The sequence below is a fragment of the Cervus elaphus genome, chromosome 25 (assembly GCF_910594005.1).
Source record: "Cervus elaphus chromosome 25, mCerEla1.1, whole genome shotgun sequence".
Taxonomy (NCBI): Eukaryota; Metazoa; Chordata; class Mammalia; order Artiodactyla; family Cervidae; genus Cervus; species Cervus elaphus.
This window is the reverse complement of record NC_057839.1, coordinates 40,347,432-40,362,671: the sequence shown is the minus strand read 5'-3', so window position 1 is coordinate 40,362,671 and position 15,240 is coordinate 40,347,432. Positions and strand designations below refer to the sequence as shown.

At 42.5% G+C, this 15,240-nt stretch overlaps 1 protein-coding gene across 1 annotated transcript in view; it reads left to right on the top strand.

Moving 5' to 3' along the window:
- IL7R (interleukin 7 receptor) overlaps window positions 1-13,832 on the top strand; it is a 31,697-nt gene extending 17,865 nt beyond the window's left edge. Inside the window, exons 4-8 of the mRNA XM_043887761.1 lie at window positions 4,644-4,801; window positions 6,822-6,990; window positions 8,687-8,780; window positions 9,695-9,770; window positions 10,179-13,832. Coding sequence (XP_043743696.1) covers window positions 4,644-4,801; window positions 6,822-6,990; window positions 8,687-8,780; window positions 9,695-9,770; window positions 10,179-10,679 — 998 coding nt within the window. The 3' untranslated portion in view covers window positions 10,680-13,832. The remainder of the gene's footprint in view (window positions 1-4,643; window positions 4,802-6,821; window positions 6,991-8,686; window positions 8,781-9,694; window positions 9,771-10,178) is intronic.
- Window positions 13,833-15,240: the final 1,408 nt, after the last annotated feature.

Below are 15,240 nucleotides of genomic sequence, written 5' to 3'. Positions count from 1 at the left end.
CATATAAAGATGCCTTCGTATTAGATTTCTCCAGAGGAAACTGAAACAATAAGATAGATAGAGAGGAGAGATGAGAAAAAGAAATTTATTTTAAGGAATCAACCATCATGGTTGTAGGAGCTGGAAGGTCTAAAGCCTATAGGGTGACCAAGAAGGCTAAAAATTCAGGCAAGAGTGGATATTCCAGAGGGTAGGAAAGAGTCGAAATTCCAGAGGGCAGACCAGGCGGTCTTGAAACTCAAGCAGTGATTCTATGTTACATTCTTAGGACAGAATTGCTTCTTCTTCAGGGAATCTCAGTCTTTGCCTTTAAAGCCTTCATCTGATTGAATAAGGGCTACCAGATGTTAGAGAGTAATCAATTTTACTCAGTCTAATGATTTAAATGTTAGTTATGTCTTTAACGGGGCTTCCAAGGTGGCAGATGGTAAAGAATCCACCTGCAAAGCAGGAGACAGGGGTTCAATTACTGGGTTGGGGAAGATTCCCCAGAGAAGGAAGTGGCAGCCCACTCTATGCCTGGGAAATCCCATGGACAGGGTGCCATTTCCTTCTCTAGGGGATCTTCCTGACCTACGGATTGTACTCATGCCTACTTCATTGGCAGGCAGACTCTTTACCACAAAACCACCTGGAAGCCCTGTTATGTCAGTATCAATTACCAATTCGCCATTCAGTTACCAAACAAATAAATCAATCTGATAGATTGGGAATATAGACACAAAAAGCTTTTTTCCCATTACTTACAGATTTATGACTGAGGTGACTAATGTTCTTCTTCAAAACCTCAGAGATACCCTGGTGGAGGGGAAATGTCTAAGCCAGTTTTGATATGTTGGTGCAATGGAAACCTAACTTCATGTATTCATTCTGCCTATGGAGATTGACAAGTGAAACAACACATGTAGGGGGGAAACTATTCAAAGTGATTGAAGGGTGCATTTTTTTTGGCTGGTTTTAAATACTATGGCTCTGTCTCTCCCTATTTGCAATCCCTCCCTACACTCTTCTAAAAGAAAACTGAAGGTAAGAGAATAATACTCATTAGAGACAACAAAGAGAAACTTAGAGCCTAGTTCTCAGCTTTGTACCACTAAGATGAAAGACGGTAAAGAGTAAACACAGACGCTTCATGTGTGAACAAGCATCTTGTGAAGAAGCAGAGGTAGAGTAGAAAAGAGGCTATAGACACAACCAGTGCAAGTGCCTCGGGTGTGTGGCACAACTGGGTGTCTCTGAGTACAGGACACAAGCAAGATGCATTTTGGTCATTTGGGGGCTCAGCCTCTATGGATGGATGTTCGGTTTGTGCACAGGGCACTATATCTAAAGGTTCACCATTTACACTGCAAATCCATGTTCAGTCCCGGAGAGCAGGCAGAGAGGGCAGAGACTGTGTCCTGTGCCAGAGTCCTGGAACCCCAGAGGAGATCCCCTTCCTACAGAAACTCGCCCAGTTCACAGGACTCACAGGTCTCTTAGAGCTAGAGCCTGTGAACACTCAGGGCACACTCCCAGGCTCCTGGTGGCAACCTGTCCCCTGGGAAGCCCCCAAATTTCATATACCCAGCATTTTTAGAAGTTCACATTCCGTACCACCCAGCAGACAGCAAACCTGATCTGTTGACTCCTCTGAGGGGCCAGGGGAGAGACAGGGTGTGCACCCCATGGTAGCATGGATCTGTGAAGGGATGGTATGAGCACCTCGGGGCTTCAGAAAGCACAGGTGGGCAAGGATGAGTGGTGGTGAAGACATGTCTCCCAGTAGCATCTTCTTCTGGTTCCTAATGTGACATCTCATTATTAGAACTGTCATTTAACTAAACTGAAATTGGATGCTTCTGATTACTCCCCAGAGCCCAGCTCTCCAGAAGCCACCTGCCCTGTTACTTATACTCCCTTCTCTAGGTGTGAGCCCCAAGTAAAGTCTGGAGGGGCAGTTTTCTATTTCTCCCCTTTTCTTGTCAAGGTAAACTGATATCATAGTTCAGGTTGTGTCAAGAATAAATAAAGTTTTTTTTAATGTTGCTTGAGGGATGAACACCTTTTTCTAATTTGCTCAAACACATCTTTGAGGCTAGAAGCATACCTGTGTGGGAGAGCCTGAGGAAGCCAGTAGGAGAGAGTGAGGCACAGAAATGAAAGCTAAATGAAGGAGAGCAAGTTCATTTGTATCCATTCTTTTTAGATTCCACATATAAGTGCTATCACGTATTTGTCTTTCTCTGTTTGACTTACTTCATTTAGTATGATTATCTCCAGGTCCATCTGTGTTGCTGCAAATGGCATTATTTCACTCTTTTTAATGACTGAGTAATATTCCATTGTATATATGTATCACATCTTTATCCATTCATCTGTCAATGGACATTTAGATTGCTTCCATGTCTTGGCTATTGTAAACAGTGCTGCAATGAACACTGGGGTGTATGTATCCTTTCAAACCATGCTTTTCTCTGGATGTACACCCAGGAATGGGATTGCTGGCTCATATGGTAGCTCTATTTTTAGCTTTTTGAAGGAAGCTCCATACTGTTCTCCCTACAAATGAATTTATTTACAGAAAGAGACTCACAGAATGAACTTAAAGAATAGATTTATAGTTACCAGGTGGGAAGTGTGAGGAGGAAGAACAGATTGGAAGGTTGGGATTGACATGTACACACTGCATTATTTAAAATAGATAACCAAAAAGGAACTACTGTAAAAAATAAATAAATAAATAAAATTTTTAAAAATAAATAAAGTGAAGGAGAGTGAGACTCAGAATGAAACAGACTTAGATTTATACCCTAGAAGACTTGGGTTTTCTTGGGAAAATCGAGAAGACTTGATTTTCCTGGGTCAGGAAAATCACTTGGAGAAGGGAATGGCTACCCACTCCAGTATTCTTGCCTGAAGAATTTCATGGACAGAGAAGCTGTCTGGTGGACTACAATCCATGGAGTTGTGACATGACTGAATGACTAACACTCTCTTTCAGCTTATCTTACTAGGGTCTGGAACCACTTATTGGAGCTAATTAACCTCTTAGTTTCCTCATCAGTATAGTGGCTTTGAGTGATCATTGACTCAAGATGGTATAAGTAAATTTGACACTGAATATGTGTATAATCAACATTGGTCTGTTCTTCCCTCAATTCTCCCATTACTGAGAGGCCTTGGGAGATAGGAATGAGGCAAGGAATTCAGTATCAGAGGTTTTGTTGAGAATGTGAGTCTTAATCACTGTCTCGAATGGCAAGAAGGAACTGGCTTGGCAGGTGTCAGAGGGCTGACAGTCTTCTCTGTTGGTCTGTTTCTCTACACCCACGACCTCTCCTCCTGCTTCCCTTTGGGGTATCTTGCCTTTTTATAGTACCTCTGAGGGTAAAAAAGGGTAAACGTCCCCTTGCACAAGATATCCAAGGGTAAAGACAGAACCACTTCCTCTTTTTCAGTACCTCTAGGGGAATCAAGGATGGAAACACTTGGGCAACCACCACTACAAGCAAGTGATTATGACAAGGGGGTTAAACTTCAACATATGAGCTCATTTAATGGGTCAGTAAGTCAATCTTGAAGCCCAGCTCACATAAGCCTGAAATCCAGCTCAATCTACTGAGTGAAATTTTGATGAACACACATTCTCTCACGAACAATAGGTTTAGGTTAGGTTTTAACCTATGCAACCCCCAAGCTCTGTCTGAAATCAGCCATGGAAACAAGTAGCTGTCCCATCCCTAGACAACTAACTTCCCAGGCATTAGTGAAAGGCCAGCAGAGGTCAAGACAGGGAAGCCCCAAGTCAAGGGTGGGAGGTAGCCTGACACACTTGGACTTTTAGGATTTCAGCACCTTTCTCAGAATTTGTTTTAATACCTCTTCCTCCAACAGCATTTCATATCTAATGCCTATGATCCTAGGCAGGTATGCAGGAGGAAGAAGCCAGAGAGGAGCTTAGAGCTAATGCAGACAAGACTGAAGGAGCGGGCAGCCTGCAGTCACACTGAAAGTTATGAGCCAGAGCTGGGGTGCAAACACCCAGCTTCCAGGTAGCTGAGATTAGGCCCCCAGTTTTATTGGAACAATGTATAAGGCCCCAGTTTTATTGGAATAATGAATACTCAAAGTTCAAATACTCCTGCTTTGGGGTAGTTGGTAACAAGTTCTCTAGTACTCAAAAGGAGAAGAGAATGTGTTTTCATGTAATATTAGTACCAGCAACTATAACTAATAAGCCCTAAAACAGATTTCTCCAATACCGTGAGTTTGTTTCTTGCTGATGTGAGAGCCAAAATGGGTGTTTCTAACCTGTGGGAGGTGCTCCTTCAAGCAACATTCAGGATTCCTTCATCCTGTGGCTTTTCACTCTCTTCCACCTATGACGCCAAGTAGCGGAAGGGGATCCAGCGGGTAGTCAGGCGTGTGGGGGCTCTGGGTCAGGATGGGAGATGGTACACATCACTTCCACCCACATCCTTCACAAGACCACACCCAGGACTCCCAGCTGCCAGGGAGTCATACTTTGAACCAGGAAGAATAAGAAATGTGTTTTACTGATCCAAGAAAGGAATGTGATTTTCAGAGTAGATGAACTTTAAAAATTATAATTGTTTCCTTGATTACTCAATAGAATGACCTCATTTCTTTTTCCTTTCCAGTTAAACCTGAGGCTCCTTTTGACGTCAGAGTCGTCTATCGTGAGGGAGCAAATGACTTTGTGGTGACATTTAATACATCACACTTGCAGAAGAAGTATGTGAAAGTATTAATACATGAGGTAGCCTACCGTCAGGAAAAAAAAGAAAATAATTGGATGGTATGTAGGCCAACTATATTTATGCATTGTAAAATTTATGCAGATGTGTATAAAAGTATCTTAATAAGTAAGTTATATGTATAGATTAAAGTATATAAAAACTATAAAATAGAAACTTCTTAATGCTATGTATTTTATAATCTCAGAGGTATCTTTACCTGAGAAATGTCCCTAGAAATTTTATGCTTGAAATGAACCCTTTATTTAAAAAATCTCCCCCCCCCCAAAAAAAAAAATCTCCCCAAAGTGTAAAAGGTTTAAGCTTCACAAAACCTGGATCTTCTCTGGTGCATTCTTGTCCTAGCTCTCATTTTTTTCCTTGCCCTATTTTTTGTCTTTATAATGTTTCTTAATGACATATATTAACCATTATAGATTGAGACCAAATTCATCCTCTCTATCTGGGAGCCTGAAAAAGAATCACATTTAGCACAACTCTCACAGGCAAAGCAGGCAAAAAAAAAAAAAAAAAGAAAGAAAAGTCATCAAGTTGTAGCCACGATCTGGTTTGATGGAGTTGTGGGAAATAGCCTGAAGTAAGTAGGAGAGGAGATGCAATATGTCCTTCAATTTTTCTCAAGTCTGAGTTCTTAAATCCTTGAAGTAACAGCTTAATTTTCATCCTTATAAGCTGGACAGTTATTTAGACTCCATGAGTCCCTGCAGTTGGAATGGTCTGACTGGCTCCACAATCTGTATCGAGGAGAAAATGGAAGAGAATTAGGTCTCAGGGCATGACAGTTGCTTTCTCAGGGGGAAAGAGATCCTACTTATCCATACTATTTTCTTTTCTCAGGCCACGATTGGTCTTTTGTGTTTGCAATTTGCTGCTACAAACTACTTATATAGGTGTAATGCCCACCTCAGACCTCCTCCTATCTCCACTGACACATACACACACAAACTAGTAGGTGCCCTTGAGCCCATCCTCTTCTGGGGTTTATCTGAAAATTGCATCAGTGGGAAAGCAGAGAAAGGAATAATTTTGAATAAATGGTACCAGGACAATCAGTTAACTGGGAAAAATTAAGTTTAATGCTTAACTTGCCCCATACAACAAAAAAAATTAAAATAGAAGATGATTTAAAGAAATTATGTAAAAGTGAAACTCCAAACAGGCTAAAAAATTTACAGATAAATGTTTATATAATCCTAAGATGAAGAAGAACATTCTAAGCATAAAAGCAGTAAAAGAAAGCATAACATGGAAACATGTAACTACATAAAAATAGATGTTTATAAATATCAGCACATGCAATAATCAAAATCATAAAGCGAATTAGAAATTAGGCTTAAATTGCCACACATACAACTGACAGATAGTTAATATTCTTAAAATAGAAAGGTGTCTTATAAAATATTAAGAAAAGGACAAATAAGGTGATAGAAAAACTAGTAAGGAAGTTGGAAATGTCTCACGGAATAGGAAATATATAATTTAAATCAGTATAAAAAAACTAACAATCCGATAAATACAAATGAAAGTAACAACGGGTATTACTTTGTCCCCATCAGATTGATAGAACACTTTTTCCTCTTAAGGATGATAGGCAGTGTTGGAAAGACTGTGTCTCTGTATTGTTTTTCACAATGAAAAATGACATCTCTCCAGAGGAAAATGATTCTTGCTCACTAATCTTACCATTCCCTTTCATCTCTCCTTGGGGTGTGAAAAGGGAGAGAAAGAAAAAGAAGATACTGAAATGTAGAAAGTAAGGTGGGAGCCTGGGAGTGACTGATACCCGAGTGGAAGAGCCCAACTCACCTGATTAAAGATAGAGACCCATTGCCTCACTGCCCTCCTTGACCACCGGCAGCATCGTTGGTGAGCTCACACGCTCACTCTGCCCCAGTTCTGCTGCTGACACCACCACTTCAGAGCCCCTTTGTCTAACTAATGTGAGACAGCCTCAAGAGAGTGCCCACATGACCAGAGACACTCAGCTCGAAATGATTTGGGAATCATGGCTAACGCCTCTTTTTCCACCTTAAAAATGTAGTGCCTTTTTTTGCTCCTCAGCGTGTGAATTTAACTAGCACCAAGCTGACACTTCTACAGAGAAAACTACAACCCAATGCCATGTATGAGATTAAAGTTCGGTCCATCCCTTATGCCAACTATTTTGAAGGCTTCTGGAGTGAATGGAGTCCAAGTTTCCACTTCAGAACTCCGGAGACCAATGGCACAGGTGAGAAGTGACTAGAACTTGTTCCCCCTGGTACTTTATCTGTCAAAGTGTGTGAGTGACAGTGAGAGGCAGAAACACGAAGCGAACCCGCAAGTTAGGGCTCCCAGAGGGCATTCTTACACTTTCTCTGAAAAATGACCTGCCGTCTTTGCCCCTTTGTGAAGAATGTAGGCAGAGTGGGACTAGGACTGTCAGTAGCTGCTTGGCTGACACAAGCTGTCAGGACTCAACTGTCCCTAGGAGCTCCTGGGAGCCTCTTGTTCTAAACAAAAACACCACCAATGCCTCTAGTTTTACCAGTTCAGACTGGGATCCCAATGCTCCATTTCTCTAAGGCCCTTCTCAGGGAATACCTTTGCAGATGGCAGATGGGTAGGCTGATGTGGTTTTCCCATCCCTCCTTTTCTAGAAGAATGAAGATATCCCACGGGTCTAAGAATTTGAGAACATCCAGAAGAACCAAAGAAACACAACTCAGGCAGACCACTGGGAACCCAAAACACCCCCCCATATACCTTCCATTTAGGGGATGAGCAGAACCACTCTGCTGTACCAGCCTCCTCTCGTCACCCTGGGAATTGCTGAGGCCACTATAGGGAAGAGCATCCCCTCATTATCCCTTGCTTGTAGCTTCTTTCTCGTGGTGGCGGGAGTCAGGCAGGGGGTGCTGCTATCTTTAATGCTGAGTCCCTTTTAAATTTCAGGTAACAGGTGTTCTGGACCTAGTCACCTAAGTCAGTGCTGAAACTATGTACAAGCCCCTGTATCCTTGTCTTTTGAAGTAAAAAGCTGACTCAAGAGTTAACAATTGGCACATGCAAAGATATATAAACATAAAATAGCTGTTGGGCTGGGATGTGCATGAATGCTCAGTCGTGTCCCACTCTTTGTGAACCTATGGACTGTAGCCTGCCAGGCTCCTCTGTTCATAGGATTTTCCAGTCAGGAATACTAGAGTGGGTAGCCATTTCCTCCTCAGGGAATCCTCCCAACCAAGGGATTGAACCCATGTTTCCTGCATTGGCAGGCAGATTCTTTATCACTGAGCAACCTGGGAAGCCACTGGACTGGTGAACTGGAAACAGTTTAGGTTACAAATCCACCACACAGCAGAATTAGCATTTCACAGTTTCCTGAAAGATGCAGATAAAGACCTGATACACATTCCCAAGTTGTTTTTAACAGGAAACAGACCTCCACCAGACGAAAATTGCCAGACTCCAGAGCATAGATCCTAGACTGATTGGAACCAGAAGGCTGGTGATGCTGACTCCCCATTACCTCATCACCAACCAATCAGAAGAATGTCCATAAGCTAATCATGCTCTGCTCTTTGAATACTATAAGACTTCTCATTCCCCCATCCAAGGCAGGTCACATAGTCTTGAGGGCATTAGCCCACTGTGACCCTTTTTGCCTGGCAAAACAATAAAATCTATCTTTTGTAATTCACTCAAAACACTGTCTCCGTGTTTCTATTCAGGACCAGTAAACAGAGGCTGAGTTTCGGCAACAGTGCCGCTTACTGAAGCTAAAATTCCCCCATAAAAGCTAGTACATCATCCTCTTTACTGAAAAGCAAACTTTCAAGAAATATTAAATGGGCTCAAGTTATTCAATAAACTCAAAGCATCCTGAAAGTCTCCCCCATCACATGCTTAACGACTACTAACCAAGATCTGTCCTTGCCTTCCAGGGGAGACAGATCCTGTGTTACTAACTATCAGCATTCTGAGCTTCTTCTCTGTGGCTCTGATGGTCACTCTGGCCTGTGTGTTATGGAAAAAAAGGTGAATTTCTTTTACTAATCAAGAGAGTGGTTATGGTTATTTGCGATTCCAGACAGAACTCTAATCGTATTTATGGATAAGAAAACTACAAAGAGAAATAAGGTATTTCAGGAATTACAGTGCCCACCCTCATCCTCAGGCAGTGATGAATTCCCATAGTTAATTTCACAAGAGGTAAAAATATATAAACTGTACACAAGGCAAGCCCTCCCCTCAAACCTTTCCACTAAAGTGTCCTAAGAGACTAAGAGCCATCCCTCCAGAAAGCTTCTGCAAGTAAAGGCACCCTGGGAAATGCAGATGTTTTTGAGTCTTCAGCACACAAACTCAAGGCCCTTTGGCCTTCTGCCCCATGAGAAGGCCATGCTTATTTCATCATTTAGACACAACCCATCAGGTTATTAATGTTTTAGCAAGATGTCCTCAGAGTGTCACACATCCCCAAGATACTTCAGTTTGGAAAGTACCAACCTAAAGCAATTTCCCTGGGCAACTTAGAAAATATGTCTCTCTTCCACCAAAATCAGCACAGAGGAGTTGCTGCCAGTGAAGAGAAGAATAAAATGACAATGCCAATTCTGGGAAGTAGATGAGCAGATCATATTTTACTTTCATTGCTACACCATTGCCAAGCCTCATTGTCCCTTTTCTCTGGGGCTCCTTCCCAGGAGTATATCTTTGTTGTCTTGTTCACAGAATAGATCACTGACCACGGTCTCTGGTCCAACCTCTCCATGGACCAATGGGACACTGAGGCCCAGAGAAAGCAGGTCACTTGTCCAAGGTCATCCACATAGTGTGGCAGAGCCAAGGGAAAAAATCTGCTCTTCTGACTGCTAGCTCAGAATAAGTGGGAAGATCTATGTGTCTGCTCCTTACTCCTTCATCTCATCGTCAATGTCCTCTTATTTCAGAATTAAGCCTATCATATGGCCCAGTCTCCCTGATCATAAGAAGACTCTGGAACAACTGTGCAAGAAACCAAAAAAAGTGAGTGCTCCTGATACTTCTGTCACTCTGTCAAAGTCATCGCAATTGCCAAGAATGACATTGTAGGATGCAGACAGGCTGAACCTCAACTGGTCTTTTGTGCATCACATAACCAGGGTCCCTCAGATGATGCCAGCAGCAAGTTTCTGGAAGCAGGAATCTAAAATGCAATACAAGTCTCAGAATTTCCTGGGCTTCCCCAGGGATGGAGGGCATGGCAAGTGGTCACTTTAGACACTGAAATGTCACAACACCTTCAGAGGCAAAGAGTCAGCTAGAATGTGGGTAATTCTCTGACATTCCCTATAAACCGTTGTCAGAAAGTTCTTTAGCTGTTTTCCTGAGCAGATCATTTGGTGATGTGTCTGTCTGGTGTAGTCTTAATGTCTTCTCTCTTTTTTGATGCAGAATTTGAATGTGAGTTTCAATCCTGAAAGTTTCCTGGACTGCCAGATTCATAAGGTGGATGGCATTCAAGCTAGAGATGAAGCAGAAGGCTTCCTGCAAGACCCTCTTTCTCTGCAGCTAGAGGAGAGTGAGAAGCAGAGGCTCAGAGGCGGGATGCAGGGTCCCAGCTGGCCTTCCGAGCAAGCAGGCATTACCCCTAAAATTTTCCGAGAGTCACCATTCAGATGCCTGGCTGGGAATGCCAGTGTGTGTGACGCCCCTGGGCTCCCCTCCTCCAGGTCTCCTAATGGCAGGGAAGGTGGTAAGAGCAGACCTCTAGTGTACCAGGACATGCTGCTTGGACCTGGAACTACAAACAGCTCCCTGCGCCCTCCGTTTCCATTCCAACCCGGAATCCTGACATTGAACCCTGTTGCCCAGGGGCAGCCCATCCTCACTTCCTTTGGATCAAGTCAAGAAGAAGCCTATGTCACCATGTCCAGCTTCTACCAAAACCAGTGAGTTGTAAGAAACCCAAGATCAGAACCATCATGGTGAATGAAGATGACTGAGTCCTACTCTCCCCCACAGCACAAACAAACAAATTGAACGTGGTCCGTCTACCTGGTCAAGGGTTCTGAAGCAGCGCTTCTGGGGCAGGAGGCAGGAGACAGGGGCATTCTGTTTCAGGCAACGCCATGATTCATTTATTTCAGAAAGGAAAAAAGGGAAAGAGGGAAAGGAAGGATGGAGGAAATGACAGAGGGTTGGGGAGGACAGAAAGGGAGCAAGGGAAGAAAGAGGGAAAGGAGAACAGGGTGTTGGATACCATGATCAGGACTCACTGTGTACACAGCGCAGTGCTGCGTCCTCTGCACATCTTGTCTCGCTGCATCCTCACAGTAATCCTGGGAGGTGGGCTCAATTAGCATTATTCCCTGTGTCACAGATGATGAAACTGTGGTTTAAATTAATCTGTCCATGTTCCCCACTCAGCAAGAGGTAGAATCAAGTTTTGCTGCCCAGGAGTCTAGCTGGAGTCTCTTCCAAGTCACATGGCTTCCTCAGTCAGGGACTGTCCTACTCTGCAGTGCCAAACTTCACCTAGATCCTGGTCACTCTATAATGTAGTTGTCTCCAACCTTTTTGGCACCTGAAACCAGATTCATGGAAGACAATTTTTCCAAGGATGATGCGGTGGGGGTGGGAATGGTTTCAGGATGGTTCAAGTGCATTGCATTTATTTTGCACTTTATTTCTGTTATGATCACATCAGCTCCACTTCAGGCATTAGATTATGGAGGTCGGGGATCCCTGGTATAATGCATTGTCCAAACTGGGTCACTTTTGCAGGTGAAAAGGAAAGTTATAAGTTATCACTCCAGGACAATAATTGTAAACTGAAATGTCCCAGGAAAATGGGGACCTATGTTCACTAGAACTAAAAGAGCTACAAGGAAGATGGTGGGGAGGAATGGTCTCATGATGTATGAAGCACCACAACCAGCCATGTCTACAAAAAGCTACAAAGCCCATTTTATTCCATTTTTCTTAACAAGTGCTTAAAGGAGAATCAACTAGAAGCCCAGAATTTCTATTGTTACTTACTGTTAGGACCCTCTTGCTCCTGCCACCCAATGACTTCCCTTGATAATGGAAGAACCTCTTACTGACTCTGGACACTGATGTATTCGAGCAACGAGCCAAGGCAAACTCTCCTCTGTGTGTAGAGACTCCCCAACCCAAATACATCTGCTGTCCCCAATTTCTACCAGTATGAATGCTGCCAAAAACTTCACGGAGAAGGAATTACAAGCCCATGCTGCACGTGAGCCAATTGTGGCCATGTTCTTGAAGGTTTAGAGAATATATGATGTGTGTCCTCTTGCATTTCTTGGTCCAGATAAATAATTAGAGACTGTCTCAAGCCAAGTCAAGACAGCAGAGCACTCTCAGCTCAGGGGAGTTCAGTTGATCCCTTTCCACAGATCCCCAGACCACCCCCAACACAACCCTGACTCTGGGTGTACATAGACCAAGAAGGACACCAGTCTAAGATCAATGTTGCTGTTTAGGAGTTGGTCCTTGTTGTTCTTGTTGCTGTTGTTTACATTTTGCATTTTTTTCTTTGTTCTGTTTTCAGTTTGTTTGGGTAGGAGACTAAGTTTTTTATTTTTTTTTTAGTTTTTGTGTTGGTTTTGTTTTGTGATGTCTCTGAAGGGAGTTTTAAATAGTGGACTAATAGACCTTATCTTTGGCTTAGATGCCTAATGATAATCAGATCAGTGCAGAGTTGTGCCTTCCAAGGCCTTTTCTCTGAATCAGTAGTAATGACTATAGTCCCATAATCCCTTAGATTTGCTCAGTGCTTTTGTGATTTTTCAAAGCACTTCCATAGCATTATCCATTTAGTTTTCTTGGTATGTATTTATGGAAATCTTGCTCTGTGCCAGCCACAGTGGTAGTCTGGGAGGTCTAAGACAAACAAGATTGGGACCCTGCCCTTAAATATCTAATAAAAGGTAGCTTTCAAAATGAGTGGTTATAACAACACAAAATGCTGTAATGGAGATATGTTTAAAGTGCCCTGTTGGAAGGCAGTCAGGGAAAATGCCACAAAAAGGGGTGCCCATCTGTGTGGAGGAAAAGCAGAATCTGCCTGGCATGTGAGCAGGAGACATTTGCCAACAGGTGGACGTGGGGTCTTTACCTTCTGGAGAAATGTGAACCAAGTCTCAAGAAACAGGTTATCACAGGAAACCTCACAAGCCTCTTGCACCTTAGTCACAGAGGTCCTATTTACTTATTATCATCATCTTTGCCTTATGTGAAAACTGGGACATGGACAGGACGGGTAAGTTACTCAACCTTACATGTCAAGTCAGGACTGGAAGGTGTAACTGTATCCCTCATGTAAATAAATCATCTGTCAAAGAAAGAAAGGGATAGGTCTCAAGGAAGATCAAGTTCCCTCCAGCTTTAAAATCTGTTTTAATGTTGTTTGACGCAGATTATCATTTGAATTCAGTGTGTGAATGTCTGTTACCAGAGGTGTGTAAAATCTATGTATCATACTCTTATAATCATAACTGCTGCTAATGCTTGATTATGTACTCAGGGACTGTGTATAATGTAAGATGACAAGTTTGTTCTGACCAACCCCCTTTGGGATTTCATTAAAACAGAAAAACTCCTGGTCAGAGACAGTGTATAAACCAGAGATGCAAACTGTTTGTTCTTATAGCATGAAATGAAAATTGATAATTAGGCAGCAAAATTGGTCAATTAAACAACCATATCTGAAGCTAGAAAACCTTGGCTTATTCGACAGACATTTTACCTTCATTTGATTTTCAGGGGAATTGGCTTCAGAAAAGTCAGGCATGGACTGTTTCGAGACAGACTACAAAACTTGGAATGGGCTAGGAAGATTGTGAGCATATGTGATCAGACAGCTAGAATGATGCAGATTGGATGGCATTTCTGCCAGTCCAGTGGTTTTTCTTTGAAGGTATTCTTTAACATATCCATTGTTCACTACACTGAAAGTCTCTGATTTGACTGTGTACTTTCCACATGCATTACAAACATTCTGCAGAGCTGCTAAGTATAATACATATATCCGATGTGTGTTACAATCATATATTTAATTAAATGCTACAGAACTCTCTGTGACTGCCTTTGTCTTCTTGAAATAGGAATAGAAGGCTAACTAGAATGGGCCACACTTCTCCTCAGCCACTGGAGACGTATCAGGGTCATTTGCTGTCTTTTTATGACCTGGGGTTTTCATAGGAAACTTTTTTCATCAGTTAAGTCATTCATTTGTAAATTAACGAACTAGCAATTTGTTGAGGATCTGCTCTGCATTACTTTGCCCTAGGCTGATGGGCAAAGATGGGATATTTCCAGCTCATAATCACACAGGGACAAAGACTCAGAGCAACAACGTTGTACCAGAGCAATGAGTCAAAATATAAATCATGAACCTTAGTTTTAAGCTATAGAAGCTAACTCTGGCTAAGCAGAAAGGAATCAATCCTAAAGGAAATCAACCCTGAATATTAATTGGAAGGACTGATGCTGAAGCTGAAGTTCCAATACTTTGACCACTAAGAGCCAACTCAGCGGAAAAGACTCTGATGCTGGGAAAGATTGAGGGTAAGAGGAGAAGGGGGCAACAGAAGTTGAGATGGATGGATGGTATCATGGACTCAATGGACATGAGTTTGAGCAAACTCCGGGAGATGGCAAAGGACAGGGACACCTGACATGCTGCAGTCCATGGGGTCACAAAGAATCAGACACAAATGAGTCGCTGAACAACAACAACCAAGAAGTAGCGTGAAGTCAGTGCAAAGTAGGAAAGTATCAGCTAACAGAGCCTGGAGCAGAAAGAGGGCATTTCCCAGCAGAGGAACAGCTTGTTCAACAGTGATGGAGCTGAGGCAGCCCCTGAACCATCTAGGGAGTTACAAATACAGGAGACGCTGTCTTCTTATCTGTCTCAGTTGGGAAGAGCAGGGTGTTGGCAGTTACTTCTGTAAGTTAGACACAGGACATTTTCATGAAAAATAATACATAGCTACCTTGAACATCTTATTTAAAACATATGAGTGCATGCCCATTCAGTCCTTTTTTATTACAAGGCCAAGGCTATTCCTCTGGGTCATTGATTGTAGTTCCACATTGTCTTTCTTAAGTGACACGTGCCAGTAGCACCTCATCTACCCCTTCTAGTTTTGCTTTCTTTAAAATGGAAAACAATTTTCAAACACTTTCCAAGATGCTAAGTGTAGATGCATAGGTTTTTAAAGTGTCTCTCCACTCCAGTCTTTTCCCATCACTTTTCCTACCCTGTTTGCTAGCAATAATCTTTCAACATGACTTCAGTGAGTCTTTTCAAACCATTTGAGGTAGTTCTCCAGGATCAACAGCAGTCTTTCCATGCATACTTACATTTCCCCAGCTTGCATCCTGTAATTACAGTATAAAGTCCAACAGGCCTAAATGAGTTTGGGAACACAACTGACTTGGGTGAGTTTATATCTTACTTGTTGGGCCTGCCAGCATCCAAGTTCCA